This window comes from Apostichopus japonicus, chromosome 10, assembly GCF_037975245.1.
Source record: "Apostichopus japonicus isolate 1M-3 chromosome 10, ASM3797524v1, whole genome shotgun sequence".
Lineage (NCBI taxonomy): Eukaryota > Metazoa > Echinodermata > Holothuroidea > Aspidochirotida > Stichopodidae > Apostichopus > Apostichopus japonicus.
The window spans coordinates 13340573-13359992 of record NC_092570.1 but is presented as its reverse complement, the minus strand read 5'-3'; the positions used below and the strand labels follow the sequence as shown (position 1 = coordinate 13359992).

The 19420-nt window shown below is 38.5% G+C and overlaps 2 protein-coding genes and 1 long non-coding RNA gene across 4 annotated transcripts in view; all 3 read right to left on the bottom strand.

The window, feature by feature from the left end:
• The window catches only part of LOC139975085 (BMP-binding endothelial regulator protein-like), a 91988-nt gene extending 73609 nt beyond the window's left edge, over positions 1–18379 (bottom strand). The window contains exon 1 of the mRNA XM_071982710.1: positions 18370–18379. The gene's annotated coding sequence lies outside the window, so the exon portion shown is untranslated. The remainder of the gene's footprint in view (positions 1–18369) is intronic.
• On the bottom strand, positions 2504–6760 carry LOC139975051 (uncharacterized). The gene is made up of 3 exons (XR_011795637.1): positions 6176–6760; positions 5168–5382; positions 2504–3257 (listed from the first exon to the last, which is right to left on the bottom strand). It is a non-coding gene; the product is annotated as an uncharacterized lncRNA (long non-coding RNA).
• Positions 12502–19420, bottom strand: part of LOC139975081 (hyalin-like) — a 34463-nt gene continuing 27544 nt past the window's right edge. For both annotated transcript variants that reach the window (XM_071982700.1, XM_071982701.1), the window contains 2 exons: positions 18449–18706; positions 12502–14063 (listed from right to left, as the gene is read on the bottom strand). In XM_071982700.1, coding sequence (XP_071838801.1) covers positions 13471–14063; positions 18449–18706 — 851 coding nt within the window. In that variant the 3' untranslated portion in view covers positions 12502–13470. The remainder of the gene's footprint in view (positions 14064–18448; positions 18707–19420) is intronic.

Here is a 19420-nt window from a genome sequence, read left to right as displayed (position 1 = left end):
GCAGACTAGCCGGTAATGAGGGCCGTACCAGAGGCAATGGAAGAAATGACAATGGTAGAGAAAGGGAAAACAAAGGCGGTGCCAGGAACAGGAATGGTGGAAACGGTGCTGATGGACAATCAGGGAATCCAGATGGGAACGGGGCGAATGGAAATACAGGAGAAGCTGGGCGTAGTGGAAGTGATGGCAATGTTGGCTCATCTGGAAGGGGAGGTGGTGCTGGTGCTGGTAAAGGAGGTAACAATGGAAAGTCCGGTGTTAATGGAAACAACGGTCGAAACGGCAACGATGCTGAGCAGCTGGTACCAACTGAAGGCACAGGTTCTGGTGTGAGAGTTACCGGTGACGAGGGCATAATAACCACTACGACTGCAGCAGCATTCACGTTACATGCCGAACAGGTTTGATATAAAAGTTGACATAGACTACTATGTAGACAATACACAAATAAGAGTTTTCAAGTTTGCATCGGTACTTCAAACTTGAACTGATTTATGTGTTACAAACATTTATATAATAAAATGGTCCCTGAAATAAGGTGAAATAGTATATTTAATCATTCTGACGATTAGCAACAATTTATGTAATACAAGATTAGATGTTATGACGCGTATTACGCATGCGATTTATGGAGAAATAAAGAATCCAAAAAACTTACAAGAAAGCCTTGCTTTTTCGTTTTAAGTATTTACCTTTTTAAATGGTACTAATTTTAGGTTGTTGGTCTTATTCAATCCTTCATTTTATTTTTTATTTTAATGTTATTTAATTGAATTTAAAGTACATGATCAATGTGATGGTTGAATTAAACTTCATAAAGAGGTTTATTTTCAGGCACTGTACAGTTCCTCGTCCCCTACCAAAATTAAATTTTGATACGTTTCTGAGGCATATTAAGAAAAAAATTGAAGTCCATTTAAGTTTCCCAAATCACATTTTCCTATATGAATACGTTATGTGAGGTTGAAAAGGTAGAGGGTGATAAAGAGAAACTGCGGTGATATTCAACTGAACTGTCGACGACTCAGCTGCGTGCGCTGATACCAAAGTGTACATGTCGTGTAACAGATTAAACTGGTTCAGTCGTATTATGCAATAACAAAAGGCTGTATAAGGTGCTTAAATTGCTACACAAACGAAGAAATGCATAAAACAGCAAAGTTTGTGTGAACATCAGCTCTGTAATGTAACAATCTTATGATTTCAATCTCGCAGTCGAGTTCCTATGCGAACAGATTGATTTTTATAATCCATGTAAAGTCAGAACGAGATGGCTGTGTATTTTAGTCACAAGTTACATGCAGTGAAACCATCTTGAACTTGGAAGTATTACTTCGACCAAAGTTCACACAGACAGGCGCAATGGCCTGAACGATTGACAGGCAAGCACAGTGCATCGGTGTTTGTTGTAGGGTTGTGTGAACCGCGACGGTCGGATGCAGTGCATTGCATTGTCGTAATGGCATTACCAAGGTGGGTTTCGTTGATACGGGACTGGAATCCCAATTCCATACCTTGCTTTAGTCCGCAGAAACATCCTATGGAGTAGGTTGAAAGTCCCACCTTTCGGTTGTAAGTGGGCTTTCTGTCTTGTATTTGAGAGCTCATGTCGATTCGATTGGGTTGATGTTCAACAAATTAACCCAGTCGAATCTACCTTAGCTAAAGCAAGATGTAGTTTAGTAAGACCATGGCCTGGCCTAAGTGAGGCGTATTCTCTTGTTAAACATTATAATTGGTCAGTTTTCAACTTCTTATTTAGTGTTATTCTACATTCATCTGGGTTTTGTCACGCTAAGTAATCATATTTAAATCGATTTAAGTTCGAATCCACTACGAGAATGATTTTGTTTTGCTGTTGGTTTATTTTCTTCTTTTCGTGTTATATCGTGTAAACTTTCTGAGTTGCTATGCATGTTGGTTCAATTTTTGAATTTATTTCGATTTTTTGTTTTTGGGCACACAAACACAATAGGTCATTTTAATAGTTTGGTTAAATTTTTCCAAACTCGAAGTATATGGCCCAAGTGGCTTAACTGATTTCTGTCTTACTCGTCGAAATATCAACGGGAAATTTCGGAACAGTACAACCACGAAACCTTTTGCAGGAAAGATGATTTTCTTTTTACAATGTAAAGTCACCGTAGCTTTTCCCTGCCACTGTTATTAATGTCTGTTCTTCGAGAATATTTTGTCATTACTCAATTGGGAATAGCTTCGATCCTGTTGAACCAGTGAATTTTTATGAACTCCCAGGCTGGTTGAACTACTTCACAGAGTTGTATACGTGCTGCTCTGCTGAAGCAGACATCGGTCAAGCAGACAACTAAACGGTAGAACGAGCTTACTCGGGAATCTGGTTGAAATAGCTTTGCGGTTCAGGTGTAATTTTCCTATAATTGGTCAGACATGAATTTGAAACTGTTTCATTATGTCGCCCCTCTTTCCTTACTTGTCACTTATATGATTCCTTAAATGCATACATCTCACTGTGATACACTGAAAACTTAAATTGGTTCACCGACTAACATAACGTTAGTCCATCTGGTGCCTCTCCCGACTAACAAAGCCTTAGTCAGTTGCTATACCGACTAATTTATTCCTTAGTCAGTTGGATTTCTCAGTCGGTCATCTTAGTCCGTCAGCTTAGTCGATCAACAATTTCTTAGTCGGTAAATGTATGTTAGTCAGTTACATTAGTTCGTGACATTAGTCGGTCTTTACCGACTAATTTATATGAGCCACCGACTAGTTTATAGCAGGTTTTACATTAGTCAGGATGATGCCTCTCCCGACTAACCTTTCTTAGTCGGTATCGACTGACTAGTTGCACTGACTAGAATCACTGAAAGAATTAAACCCGACTAGTTTCACTGACTAGCATCACTGAAAGAAAAGAGAGCAGAAGAAACACAAATAATGTGTACGTTGGCAGTATTTATTTCTGATAAACTTCTGATGTCTACAAAGGCTGACTTTCGACAGATAGAGAAGAAATCACTGTAAACAAAATCTGAAAATATGATTTTATTCCAACAAAGTTAAGACAAGTTAATGGATCAAACATGAATCGCAAAAGTATAGCACTGCACAATAATGCAAAGTTGAATCTTGGGCAAGGGTTCCTCATGACTTTCGTTTTAAAGTGGTACCCCAAATCGACACCAGTTAAGTCTTCACGAACAAAGAGTGTTTCTCTTAACTACAAATGGCCTCCCACTTGTCTTCAGGAAGCCAAAATCTGCACCATTATTGACCTGTGAACAGAAAATATGATATACGTGTAAGCACAGATACAGATATAGCACATGATAACTCACATTATCATAAACATACATTTACATTAAAATTTTATAACATATTGGGAGGTATACATTTAAATCTAGGTCCCTCAAATTATAAGCCAGGAATAGCAGCTTTACCAAATAATTATTAGCTTTGCACTGCATAACACCAAGTTATTTTTCAAAGCTTAATAATTATGTTTATCATGTTAACAATGATCCCAATAGACCGGGAGCCCAGAGGGTTTGGTTAGCTGGGAAGGTAACCAATTGCCTGGTACATCACAATGTTCACAGTGCATTCCTGTATATGAAACCAGACGACTGGCAAACCGACTGTGGTGGGTGTGGCTGGGAGAGCAATTTTAAAGTCACCTAATAGCTAACCTAGATCAGCTTTCATGGTAACCACATCAAAGTAAGGTATGTCAGGTATGGCCCCAAGAGCAACAAATGGCCATCGCCAGTAGTTATTGGTGGTGGGGTACCCCTGCCAGTGATCAACAATTGACCCCTCACGGCTGACCTAGGTCAGCTCATGAGGTAACCACTTGAAACCTACTGGAAACTGTTGGTTAGGACTTCAGATACAACTGATGGGCATTGCCAGTAATTTTTATTGGTGGGGTACCCCTGCCAGTAGACCCCCAAAATGCCCATCCCCCATTGACCTAGATGAGCTCATGATGTAACCAGTTGAAAACTACTGGAAAATGGTATCACTTCATATGTAAGGGATGGGCATTTCCAGTAATTTATATTGGGGGGGGGGTGTACCCCTGCCAGTAGACCCCCAAAATGCCCATTCCCTCATTGACCTAGGTCAGCTCATGAGATAACCAGTTGAAAAATTACTGGAAAATGATAGGTATCACTTCATATGTAAGGGATGGGCATTTCCAGTCATTTACATTGGTGGGGTAACCCTGCCAGTAGACCCCCAAAATGCCCATCCCCCATTGACCTAGATTAGCTCATGAGGTAACCAGTTGAAAACTGCTGTAAAATGATTGGCAGGACTCTATATGTAAAGGATGGGCATTTCCAGTAATTTATATTACTGGGGTACCCCTGCCAGTAGACCCCCAAAATGCCCCCCCCCCCTCATTGATCTAGGTCAGCTCATGATTTAACCAGTTGAAAACTACTGGAAAATGATTGACAGGATTCTATATGTAAGGGATGGGCGGACTCTGAGAGTGGAGGCCCACCAATATAAAATACTGGAAATGCCCATCCTTACATATGAAGTGATACCTATCATTTTCCTGTACGTTTCAACTGGTCAAATCATGAGCTCACCTAGGTCAATGAGGGGATGGGCATATTGGGGGTCTACTGGCAGGGGTACCCCACCAATAAAAATTACTGGCAATGCCCATCCCTTGTATCTGAAGTCCTAACCAACATTTTCCAGTAGGTTTCAAGTGGTTACCTCATGAGCTGACCTAGGTCAGCCGTGAGGGGTCAATTGTTGATCACTGGCAGGGGTACCCCACCACCAATAACTACTGGCGATGGCCATTTGTTGCTCTTGGGGCCATACCTGACATACCTTACTTTGATGTGGTTACCATGAAAGCTGATCTAGGTTAGCTATTAGGTGACTTTAAAATTGCTCTCCCAGCCACATCCACCACAGTCGGTTTGCCAGTCGTCAGGTTTAATATACAAGAATGCATTGTGAACATTGTGATGTACCAGGCAATTGGTTACCTTCCCAGCTAACCAAACCCTCTGGACTCCCGCTCTACAGATCATTGAAAATTTGACCAAACTTATGAAGCTTGCACGTAAATGATATACTAGACTGTTTTTTTAAAACAGGTTATGAAAAGTATCTTTAATATCATTAAACAGTTGGGTACAATAGTTAAACTCACTCTTCCATCTTTTTTCTCTATGGTACTTGTTCCTTTGCTTTTTGGACTCTTGGATAAACTCTTTTGTTCTGCGAAGGGTACCAATATATCATCTTAAAACATGTCTTTAAGCCATATATAACACAGTTCTCCTCTTCTGTTGTTGCCTCCACACTGGTGTCGTACATCACAGGAAACCTCACCCTTGACTTAGATATTTGGCTTTTCAATTCCTGCTGGAAAAAAGAAACAGCAAAGTATTCACCATTTGAAAAAAAAAAAAATAAAGTTGTCACCACAAAGTTATGTGAGATTTGCTTCCACTATAGTCTCAAAAAACAATCCCAAAGTTTGAAGCAGACTGTATAAAGCTGAAAATTTGAACGAGAGTGTCATCACCATTGCAACCAGAATCAAATGCCCAGAATACAGAGATAATAAAACATGGGCTAAATCTTTGTTTGTTTTTATGATCTTTAAAAATATTTTAGAAACAGAAATGCACTGAGCCAACTTATTTATAGGCCTAATCGTTTTTAGTTGTTATTTTGCTTGCTCACATAACAAGCCTGTTTAGACCTAGGCTAGAGGAGAATCAGTACTTTGTTACACTAAGTTTGTCTTTCGGTCATTTTGATTTAGTCTTACTAGTAGTACTAAAGTACATAATGGACCGGCCGAAGACTAGAGAATACCCAGAGTTTTAGCAACTGCGTTAAACTGTATCATCTGATCTATTATTTACGTCAATGAGTTTCATTCAATCTAGAATCAAAAAGAGAAAACTAATTAATCTTAACCTTTAAACTTTGCTACTAAACAGATATGCTTGAATTACAAATAAATGTCAAAAAACATCATAAGCTACGAATCGTTGCATATACATATACATAAACAGAATAATTTGAATTCGCGCAAGTGAACCCTGCACTACATTGGACAGAAAAAAACGTGCAATTAGACCAAACTAAACATACTAAATTTTCCGTTACTTCTACATAAAATATCAATACAAATAAAACAACTTACTCTTTTGGCAGTATACTAAAAGCACATGTTATAATAACTTCAGACTATCAAGCTTTCCTGAGAAAAAACGGTTAATACTTCTAACAGTAAACAAGTCGACCGTGAATGAATGTCGCAATTGTTTCCTAGCGTGACCGGAAATTAAATACTAAAAAATGATAAATGAAAAGGTTAAATAGAACTGAAGCGTGCATCCTGACTGCTCGCAACATATAATACCGTTGACTAGCCAACATAATTTGTTCAGCCTACTGTGACTGTACGTTTGAAGGTCTAGCCTTGCTTATTCAATACCACAAAGCCTACCCATTTAGATTCACATGGGAAATTACAGGAAATCTTTACCAAATGAGTGTAGACTTCAAATAAACTATTGAGACTTATAGTTCCAGCATTTGTTTGGGAATAAATTAGAAGATTATGTGCCACTGTTCAATCTAGCCCAATACACACATAACACATTGTTAATTGGTGTTTAGAATGCACACTTTAGTGTTGAGAATGCACTGCAGTACCCAGTAGAAGCCTATAGGCTACTCACTGTCATTGCACTTGTGTATTGCGAAACGCCGGCGTGACAACGGTAGCGTTACACTACAGTACTAGTGCCAGTGGCCTAACAATTTACTTTAATTTTACCTTCAAGTTAAAGGAATAACAGGTAGGCCGATGATGGCAGTTAATACCTCCATTCTTCTAAAGACCTTCTTGGGTGATTTACGATTGAAAGTTGCTTAGAGTGATCGTATGAAACTATGCCAAGTCCAGCAAGCTGCCGTTGCCTCTCGGTTTCCAAATTGAAGTGAGTCGAAGTGGGTTAAAATACATTAGTCCGTCGACACCGACTAAGCTACGATTATGGCGTAAATCGGGTGTCCGTATCGTTCTTAGTCCATGGGTTAAAATACCTTAGTCCGTCGCCACCGACTAAGCTGCGATTTTATTTTCCTTAGTCAGTGTAAACTGACTAAGAAGCAGCGATGAAACGAAGATTTTTGCTAGTACGTGTGCATTGACTAACGTTACAGACTAATTTAACGTTAGTCCGTGGCAATATTGACTAGCTTATTTTTTCAGTGTACGGAGTGCATTATCTTCTCCATAAAACGCGAAATATGCGACAATAACGACAACAGACCGAGGCACAGAAATGCAGATCCAGCAGGTAGCACAAACTCAAGAATAAAACTAGTAGCGTAGACTCTCAGGATTTTTCAACAATAAGATGACATTCAGGACAATGAGTGTAGAAGTATCTTCGTATACGGAGAGACACATTCTGATACCTCACATGGCGCAGTGTACTTAAAATGAGTGCAACTCACAAATGGGATGATCTTACACGAGATACCTCCTTCGTTTTAATACAAATATAATTAGACAGGACTGTTGCGTATAGAAAGAATAATTCAATCCTTGCTGGTCCTTCCATAAAGGTTCACACCCCTATACCTTAATCAGTCAGGTGGAATTTTGAATTTGCCCCCCCCCACCCCCACCTTCGAAAAGCCCTCAGTTGATGTTTATTCCTAGACTTTCTCTTTCCCCTTTTTGCATTCTTATAATACAATTCTTCCTCTTTTATTTCCCCGAATAAACTGAAACAATACGGTAGAACAGAGAAACGGAATCGCACAATACATTGCTCATTAGTGGAATCAGTCACCAATTTAACGCATTTTCCCCTTGTTTGCACTACAATGCACCCTCGCTTTGGTGTGTTGTACCATGGTTCGAGTTATTTTATCTGGTATGGTAGTTTATACTAAACTACTATAGTTAAAACTACCCAAGGGAATTTACACTGTCACGACCGCTACACGAAATAAAGGATAGCGCTATTTCGTAATAGCTCCATGGATATACTGACTTCCTTTTTCTGATTATCACTGGGAATGAGGACAGTAGTCTAGAATTATCGCTCTGAGATTGAAGGTAACGTCGTTTGTGAAAGCAAATTATGCTCATTTAAGTTAGCTAATATTACGACTCGGATGATCCGGCTGATCCATTCCCCCGACTGACGATTGGACTTGGGGAATACCCCACCCCACCCGACCAACACACCATCCCACCCCGCAAAATCTTTGTATGCACGCCAACGTTATACAAGTGTTGGCAGAAATACAGATATCTGATTACTGAAGTATACTCATGTCAAGTGAAAGCTTAACTGTCATATAAATTAGTATAAATTTCCACTCCCCAGAGCACAGCTTAGCTGGAATTTATCTCATAAAAACCTATATCATAAGAAAAGTTTCTCTTAAGTTTCATAAAACTTGGAACGATCTATGGTAATATACGACATTAAAATCCATACGCTTTCTTTTCATCAAATATCGACAGGATTTTTTTCTGAACTATATGACCTGATGGTCTGTGTGTTAGACTAGGTAATCCAGCCACTTCAATTGATGAACAAGTAAATCTACAGTATTTTCTTTTGAAATATAGACACCGGCACTCTACTTTATAAATATTACTTGTTTAAACAGGATAGCAACATCACCCAACCCCATTCCCCACTCCCCGCTCATTGTTCTGGATTTTCCCACTCACTTAGATTTCAATTATATGTATATATTCATTTGCCTTTGTCGTTTACCTCCATTTCATTTAACAAAGTCTGTTGAAAGTATCCTTTTCTAGATCCGGCTTTATGAATCATAAATGATTTCGAGTTGGTTAGCATCATGTTTGATCTTTAGAGTAAGGCAAATATGTCTCCAAAACAAAACTAGTATTGTTCGATACATGTGACAAACGCCTACAGTGGAATTACGACCTTCCTTACCGGTTTCGAACCTCTGGACATACAATCAGCGTCCATAACCTAGTGTTTAGGGTGTCCGCATAAAAATGAGAGGCCGGTGTTCGAATCCCGGTTATTTACCACATCTCGAAAGATGAGTGGTCAGCCAAACAATGTTCGAGTGCCAGAAGTATGTCCCAGCATTTAGTTAGAAAATGTAAACTTTAAATCTAGTATTTTCTTTTGAAACATAGACACCGACAATCTACTTTACCTATATGACTCGTATAATAGGGATAGCAACATCACCCAACCCCATCCCCCTGTTTAAAAACTGTGTCAACAAATATTTCTACAGGTGTATCCCGAGCTCATCATTATCAAGTATTTTGGTTGGATGTTTATTTTGTCGTTAGTGTTAACTAGATCTGACCAACACAGGAACACAATATCTTGCTTGAACTGTAGTAGTAGCTTAGAACTGTTTCAATTTGTTAAAATTAACACTGCATACAGTTAATGATTTACTGTATGGTCATTTTGTTTTCACTTGGCATTACTGAAGACCACCAGAAACTCTGACAGATTGCTGACGTCCAATCTCACCGAAGAAAGAAGGTGACAAATCGAAGTCTTCATGTCATCAACGTAAAGTAGAGATACTGCATAATTCACACAAAGGGGTTCCTTCTCCTTATTGCTGTGAAGATGAGCATTTCCCTCCTGAATCAAAGCCAGTTATTCAATATTTTTTATGACACAATGGAGGTTTGATGTTTGCAATATTCCTTGATAATCACTGTAGTATCTTTAAATCTTTTATTTAAAATTATATTAGATGGACCTGGCTAAAGCGTAAGAGAGGAGATTTGTAAGTTAAATTATTAACCATGTATCCTTTACAACTGAGCTAAAAATGTAAAGTTAAATTCAAAGAAGGCAAATATTATGAATATTACGATAACATAGTTTATCCATGAAGTATGGTATTCGTTTGCTTTCATTGACCAACAGAAGGAGCTGAAAAGCGAAGATTACGATGTAGATGACTCATCGATGTAGATGACTCATCAGACTGGCCAGTTAGAAGATGACACTGAGACTGCACTTATATTAGTTATCTCTACGGTGGGGAAATAACAATGCACGTTTCTTTCTGATCAATGGCATAGGTAGAAATGACACGAATGGTGCAACAACTTCCTCGATGCCACGAAAAGTGATTAATATACAGAGAGGGATGAAATACAGAATTCGTGTCATTAATAACATATCTGCTTGATGTCACACCACACTTTCCGTTGATAATCACATTTTGAATGTTATTATAATGGCTAGCTATCCTATAGAAAACACAGAGGTCACTGCCGTGATTGTTCACCCAGGAGAAAGATTTGACTTTGTTCTTAATGCATGTCAACCCGGTAACAGTACTTATTGGCTTCGGATCGAGGGGTAAGTTGTTTTCATATGTTATTTAATTGTATTTACTGTTTCCTGAAAACAGTGAAAATTATTCAGACGCCTCTAACTTTCTAAGCAGATCTCAAGTTAGTTATAATATTGAGATTAAAGAAAAGAAAGGCTCTCATCATAATATCTTTCTGATATCTGTGGCGTTTTCAGTGCAGTTCCAGGCAAGAAATTTAAAGTTTAATTTATGACTTGTCATTGATGCTTTGCAATCATTTTAAGAATGTACAACTTAGAGAAATTGCAAAGTTGGTATTCTTCAGTCTTTCTGGTCTCGTTTCTTATACTTTCGTTGTGTAGTCTTACATGTTTGATGCGTAAACTTTCATTTGCCATTTAGATGCTTACAGTTTTATCATATACGTTCGTTGTATAATTTCGATACTTATAATTCCATAGATAAATATCAGGGTGCGTTGTCACATTCACAACATGGTAACACTACGACCACGGACCTACCCTATCATTAATTACATAGCGTCACTACACCGAAGCCTGGTTGCTTCTGCCCTCTAGTGTTAATAGAAACTACCTAGGTCTATTCCTTATTCATAAATATAATTTTAACGGCTAGTTGAACATGCTGATTGAAGTTCGCCAGCATCGGTTTGAACAGAATTTAGGATGCATCGAAACCCCCCATGCAAGACACTTTTTCGCAAGGCGCTACGAGAATATCTACAGGGAAATCCCTACCCCGTTACTTAGTAAAGTAATTTTACTTATGACGTAACCTGTATCTAAACTTAAGTTAGGTGTCATTACACTAATTGACTTTACCCGAAAAATTATAACTGTACAGAGTGGTTTGCAAGAAACTTAGGTGATTGAACGAGAGATAAATGTGATTGAAACATAAAACGACAATATCTTTCCATTATTGTCTATCTAAATTATTTGCATGCATTTTCTGTTGCCATTCCGTAACAATGGAAGGACATGAGGGCAATGAGTGGTCTTATGAACTGTCGGAGGCCCTGGTGTCGTTGAAACTGGCCTGAGTGTCCTCCTCCGAGGAAAATAAGATGTTAAGACAATAGGTGCGTTCTGCCGCACATACCACGTGATTTGTTAAACCAACATATAAATTCCAGTCTTGAGGGTGTGAAGATCAAATACACCAAATAGGCTCTAAGATGTGATATGGATGTGGGTATTAAGATAATTTACCAACTTAGGTTACGTCCGTTTTAAGAAGCAATGGGAAGGAAGGGGTGCCACTCCACTTTTGTATTTTTTTGTTGGTAATAGGGCTTTGATAGGGCTATAACTGCACATGTTTATGTAATCTTGCGTCCGCGTGTTTTAAAACTAAGCCTTTCGGATTTGTTATTGGGTGAGTGGGGGGGGGGGGGGGACAGTTTCTTGATGCTTCCAGTGGCCCTGGATATGTACATATTAACAAAATCACATATTTTCAAATACACATTAGCAGTAGCGCACAGCGGTGCAACCACCATTTTGATATTTATGGGTATAAAAGATAATATTTTACTTGGGAGGATTTTAAGGGGAAGAAACTTTTGACAAAATGCTTCTCAAGATTATTCAAGTGAAGCAGTAGTTTGTAACTTTTGATACAATGTTGGAGAGTTTAAGCTGTCACGTAAAATAGGTCTAGACGTAAGGTTAAGCTAATAAATACTTTTATGTCAGTTTGAAGAGGGGTGTTTATCTACAAAAGTGGTCTAATTCTATTTCCCAACTGAACAATGGAGTTCGGAAAGGTTCAAGCCACTAGTCTTTATACTTCTTCTTTTGTTCAGAAAAACTATAAAGTTGAGAGTTATAAATCGTTCGATGAGTATTTATCTGAGGGTCGGGCGGAGGAGTTTCCTAATCTATCATGATTTTTTTTCCAAAAATCTCTAGGCTTCATGAAAATGCACCATGAACAGAAAAGGTTCTTCACTATTGTACAATATTTTCCTTTTCGAGGGGTGCAAACTATTCTGCAACTTAATTCAGCTAACCGATAATCATCTTAAAAATGGATCTGAATATCAACTAAGGTTTAAACCTATCTAATCGCAAGTCAACCCAGGCAAAAACACAAAAAAACAAAAAAACAAAACAAAGAGGAACAATTATGCTCGCTTTCAGTGTGCAGCTTTATGAAGAAATCATTTTTGGAAATTTTACAAAAAATACTTAAAATATATTCTTTTTACTTTTGTTAAAACTAGATTTTCCGATTGGACTCTCCGTTTAATATCAAATTTCACAACCCATTAGACAGAAAATGGGCTATTGAGTAAACACTAAAGGCACTAAAAGTAATTAGCATAAACGACAGAAAATACTAAAAGCAAACATCATAATGACAGGTTTGATTAAATACAAATTCACCAAAGCTAAAATTTCGTGGTAAAAAATCTCTTTGTATCTCAAAGGAGAAACATCGGAGTCTTTTATGAACCTATGAGATAAAATATCATTATCATTTCCGAAAATCATATAAAATGGTAGGTATAAATTTCAAGTTTATTAGCAAAAAGTTTGTCCTGCAGAAAATGTTTTTGCTAATGCACGTCAAAGATCAACAGGTTGATTCGGTCGCTAGTTACCTTTATTTAAATATGAAGTTTATAATTAACGTTAACTTTGAGTTATTGCAAGACGCACGATTTTAAAGTATAGTTGATGAAAGAAACAACGTCTCGAGTTAAATAATTGATATGGATTATATTTGGCAACAGTTAGTCTGTCTTCTATGTGCAATGTTTGATTTCCGCGTATTACCTTGTAAGGTTTTTGTTTATGTTTAAAACAAATGTTTGTAACAAATGGCTTGTCAGATATAGCCCAGACAACACAAATTGGCCAATGATTACAAAAGTATCAAACTATTATATAATCATAATGATCACTTAAGGAAAAAAATGTTATAACATACGCTTTTGCTAAAATCCAGCTACATCAAGCTGTAATGAATAATGACATGTTACAAATCCATCGTCTTTACACATTTTGAATGATGTACTGTATATATATATACTTGTCTAGAAAAGACTGTTACAATTAAAACTAACGTAACTATACTCGGACTATGATACAAATATTAGCTTCACATAACGGTAGTGTTTTGTGTTATCGATTCTTCATTTCGTTCATGTGCTATCTCATAGTATTGCCCTGATTGATTTGTATCGTATAGCCTTTTATTGTATTGAGTTGAGTCTGGAACAGATCTTTCATCACTCTTCCTTGATGCAGTACTATAATATCCAGTGTAGTTCTCGTCGGTTGGCTGACTTGCCGCACTGCTTGATGTGGCTGGTAGCTCATTGGTGTTTCTTTTACACTTCCAACATACAACCACTATGAGTAACAATAACATAGCTAATAAAGAGGATAGCAGGACTACAATGATTGTTGTCGTCATACCATTCTCGGTCGTCGAACAACTCCTATCGTTTCTTTCAACGGTCACTAAGAAGCTGCAGCTTCCAAGAAAGCGTGTATTGTTTACAAAAATATAAGTCACTTCAGTTACACCAGCTTTAAATTCACTGCCCGGACTTGAAGTAGAAGAAATCTTTATTCCCGTATCTTCAAGATCAGAAAAATCCATAGGAATCCCCCAGTTAACAACTTCTTCATCGTTACACGAAATGGTTGTTACTGGGCCAGGGCAGCTAACAACAAACTCAACAGAAGCTTCGAGAATAAAAACAAAACAAAGCAAAACAATTGGGACAAATTTGTTAATGACAGTTGAAAGTTTTCATGTAAATTCTATAAAATACCATGATCAACTGTAGCAAGTGCTTTCTTAAGTAGGGCCAAATTTACTAAGTGATGACATAGACTTCAGAGTCAACACTCCTCATCTTCTAAATTGATCAAATGAAAATGAAAGATAAATTAAAAGGATTCAGTCCCTAGTGGCACCATGACATCGGCCAGGTAGATAACGCGGAAATCGATAAACCGAGTTCGATACTCGAGATACTGGGTTCGATATCAAAATGGTTTCCGCGTTATCGACAAATTGCTAGATAGCACAGTCAAAAACGCGGAAAACGAGAGGAATTTGTCGAGGGAGGGTGACGAAGTCTTTTGGGCGGATTTCAGCCTATATACGAGAGGAAGGGGTGCGTGCGGGTTTAAAGCTATTTCACCGTAAATGTAGGTCGAAAACGCGGAAATCTTAAAGTTTACAATGGATGAGGGATGGGGAAGGGCTTAGGTTTTTTTACTTAATGCAGGTCGAAAATGCAAAAATGTGTTTTTACACAATGAATGGCGAAACTAGAGGATTTTGTAAAGTTTGACTTGAAGAGTCTTGAAGAGTTTTCGGGGCAATTTCAGGCAATATGCGACAAGAAGGTGATGGGGTTGTAGGCCTTTTCCCGAAATGCTTGTCGAAAACACGGAAATGTATTTCTTACAATGGCGAAACTAGATGATTTTGTCAAGGGATGGTGAGAAAGCGTGTTTCAAGCGCATTTCAGCTGTAATGCGCCTAAAAGGGGTACGGGTATAAGATTTTTTTCACTAGATGCCGGAAATAGCTCTACAATGGCGAAACTAGAGGACTTTGTCCATAGAGGGTTAAGCGTTTTCGGCGCATTTCAGTCAAAATTCGCCATGAAGGTGAGGGGTTTTAGGGATTATTTTTTTAAATTAAATGCAGGTCGAAAACGCGGATTTTTTTAAAACATATGCGGAACTAGAAGTTTTTGCTAAAAAAGGGAGAAGTGTTTTTGGCAGGCGAATTTCAGCCACTATGCGCCAGCAAAGGTGTGGGGCAGTGGGCGAAACTAGAGGATTTTGTGGTGGTTGTTCCAGTTCCAAATGTTACGTAGGTTACTTATATCAGAGCTTAAGTATTTCGACGTGGAATAAGTCTCAGCATACCGGTTCTTAAGCTGATATTGAGTAGAGCTTGAGAAGTACTGGATACCCGACGACTCTAAGTGTTTTCTGCATAACGATATCTCAAATAACAAACTCAAAAGAAAGAGTACACAGTAGATATACACATTATATGAACACGTTAAGCGGGCGAAAAAGCTTGATGGCAAAAGTTTCATTTTGCGTTTTGTTGCATTTTGCCCACTCACACTGAGGGTTTGTATATATAAATATAAATATAAATATATATATATACATATATATATATATATATATATATATATATATATATATATATATATAAATATATATATATATATATAAATATATATATATTTATATATATATATATATATATCTATATATATATATATATATATATATTACAGAAGCTTTGGAAAAACACCTTACTGCCAGGGGCCATAGTGCCAGAAGGGTGCGTGAAGCCATTCAGAGAGTCCGCTCCCTTTCCAGATCATGTAATTTGGCAGAGAAGAAGAGAAAGGGTCGAGATTGCGACAACAAGCTCACCCTGGTTGTTACTTTCCACCCAAATTTCCCTCCTCTTCAGCAAAGCACCTCTTACAACCACAACATATTCCTCACTTAAGATAGACTCAAACGAGCCGTCCCTGAGAACCCCATCATCGCCTACAGACGACCCCGCAACCTAGGAGACCTTCTTGTGCGTGCTGTTGGACCACCTCCTAATCTAACCCTACACCCATTCATCATGGTACTTTCAAATGTCATCGTACTTCGAGAGGCACCATCTGCAGCCACCAGATTGTTGAATCTAATTTCATCACCAGCCACAGCATGCAACTTCACACACAAGACTAAGGGTCACATCACTTGCACAACCCACTAATGTCATATATCTGATCTCTTGTAGCGTTTGTGGCATCCAGTATGTTGCCGAAACCAACACCACCCTCAGGAAGCGATTCTATGGTCACAGATCCACAGTCAACACCATGAAGACTGAGACCCCAGTTGCAGAACACTTTAACCTTCCCAACCCTACCATTAACGACATATCCCTACAAGGGATTAAATCCTTAGGTAGCCCTCCTGACCTAGTAAGAATCAGCAGAGAGGTTGTGGATGCAACGCCTTCGCACCATTCAACCTCATTGGCTCAACATTCAGGAAGGACATGACTAACTTTTCTTCTGTCTCCCTCCTTCTCCCCTTGTTCCCCCTATCTCTCCTCTCCTCATAGCTCTCTTCCACCTCTTGTTTTCTCCACACCTTTCTGCCTTTGTCCTTCTACAGTTTATTCCCTACCCCTTCCCTTAATCTTCTCTTTGTCCCTCCGCTGTTTATCTCATACCTCTCCTCTTCCCCTGTTGGTTTTATTCTTTCTTCTCTCCTTCCCTTGTCTACTAATCCCCTTGCATCTATCTTTTTGTGTTCACCATGGTCATCTACCTGTCAATATTCTGTGCGTGTTTTTGTACCTTCTGTTACTGTTACTTGTCATTTAGCCTTTGAAGAAGATCCTGCTAGGATCGAAATGTCAGGCCAACTTACTTTTTACAGAAAAAGTCAGTAAATGTTACCAAACCCTTTTGGTTTTATAGCCATTTTTCTCTTTACAAGCAGAGTCCTTACAGGCCCCTTTGTCCTCCTGAACCACTCTTCGCCACCCATCCATTCCAAAGAAAAAGGTTAAAGGGGCTTGATCAGGTCAGGTAATAAATCAAATGAATGTACTTCTACTGAGGATTATTAATCAATGATCTTCTGGTGAGGATCGGATCAGAGTCAAATATGGTTCTTTCACATCAGGATGGGAATAATATTTCATCCAGATTAGTGTCACATTTGTGATGACCTGTTAATTCCTGTAAAGAATGTTGATAACGATAGGATATACGTCATTTCATAACAAGACAAACTTGAAAAATCTATTCCAATTTCCAAATTGATCATGATAACAGAATCATTTTTCTTTTTCGGGTGGGGGGGGGGGGGGAGTTAACAGATGAAATTAGTAGAATTTAAAGCCAAAAAGATAATAACCAGATGTCGGGGACTGTGTTACTTCCTCCGCTGTACATGAGGGTAAAACCTCCTGAGCCCCAGATGCCCCTGGAGGGGCATTCTGACGAGCTGTTCCTCCACTGCAACTCCACAACAGCAAGTTCATTACTAGCTGAATGTGCTGAAATTTGTTGAAGATTATTTCCGTTAGAACATAATCAACCGAGCTAACTCAATATTACAAGTCCAAGCATAACAAAAGTTCTGACAGGCTGCTTCTATATTCAAAGATTAAAATGAAAAGGTCTCTTTGAATGATTGCTGCCTTTCCAAGATGAGGCCGCAAATGTCTACAAACACTATCAAGTGGAGACGACAAAGGTAAAGGAAAATAAAGAGAGTGAGCAATGTAACCAAATTAATTCATTTCTCCAAAGGTATCAATCAACTGTTGTTGTTAATCTAGGCTTCTCTTAAACTAATAATTATCTACACAACCAACTACAGCATTCCCGAGGTGAGTTTTAAGTTTATCAAAATGTCATCGTCAAACCTCTTATTTACAAAGCAGGTAGTGAGTAATTGTCAATCCTCTGAACAACTTCAAAGTCGACTCAAACCAAAAGGATCTGCCGACATTGACGTGATCATGAGCAGTGCGATTCACCTTGTATAAAGAATCCAATAAACCGTACAGATTACCATCATGATTGAGTGAAGCGATTCTCTTACTGTCTGAACGTGATGGGTAACGTCCACACATCCACGAACAAAAATGTTTATGCTATTGTTGAAGGTTACGGCCTTCTCACCCCTAGACTTTACAGTAGTTAACCCGTGGTACTTATTAATTTGTCACACCCACACACTCAATTGTGCACAATTCATACAGTCGCTCCCAGGGTTGTACAACGTACCACATATACTTGTCCCCCCTTTTTTTGGGGGGGGGGGGGGGTTGGGGTCCTCCCGTAGTGTACAGCCACAGTCCCATTCCTGCAACTATATTTACAAGTTACCTTGCATTTCCTCATGTATACATCAGCTGGGTGAATAGTAAAAAAAACTGTAAGGATCTGGCTAGGGATGAAACCTGTAATCATTCAACAGGCTGAACGTTCTTTAGCAATTTGACCTCATTTGAACTCATTTGCTGGCCACCATTAAGATGAGACAAGAGTGACATGATACTGTACCTTCTGGAATCACAGTCACAGTGAAAGTACCAAAGCCTTGGTTGCCATCAGCGTCTGCAAATATATTGATTACAGTCGTTGTTCCAAGTCCGAAGAAACCTGATGGAGGAGTTTGGCTCACAAAGATGGCTTGCCCAGAATCATCAGTTACCGAGCAAGTAGGTAATGTCACAAACACACTGGAGTCGCCAACCATTGCAGTTTCTACTATATCTCGTCCCCTGCATTCCACAACAGGAGGCAGATTTTGCAGATTTACTACAATGACATGGATCAAAAAGAAGGATAGGAATAATGAAAATATGTTCTAAATGCATTGTTAACAATGCATACTATGAGTAGAATTACCACTGAATATGTTATCTTCACTCGCCACCCAATTTGTTCATTGGCAGAAATATCATCAGTTACATAAAGCAGATAAATTTTTCATCAAGAATTTTTCAAAATGTCTGAACCTGTACTTGAATAATGAATTATAATAGCTGAGTTCTCTCCGAGAACTCAGACTTGTAGTTTAGATTTAGGTGAAGGTCACCAGTGCTGCGCAAGCAGAGTGGATCAAGGCGTTGGCATTTAAAGCAGTGAGGCTCGGCACTCGGGAGGTTCAAGGTACAATACCCATAGTTAGGTGGCTTTTTCAACCAAGCGCAATCTACGGTTTTCCCATCTGAAATGGCTTTCTAAAATGAAAAGATTCCACATTTAAGTAAAATGTTGAATTGGAAGCCACCTGACGTGAAAGTTGTAATCCACAAGTCCTTGTGGGCTGCTTGATTATTAAGATTATTAAGGACAACCACACATTGCTAAAAACTAAGTTGAGTATATTCAAGCTACTCACAGCATTAAATGATGGATTAAGCCTGGCGTCTCAATAAGAGCCATTAACATTCAGTCTATGAACGAAATTAAAGGTGGGCCAGCATTTTCTCCAAATTATTATAAATCCCTCTCCATCAGAAATAGTGC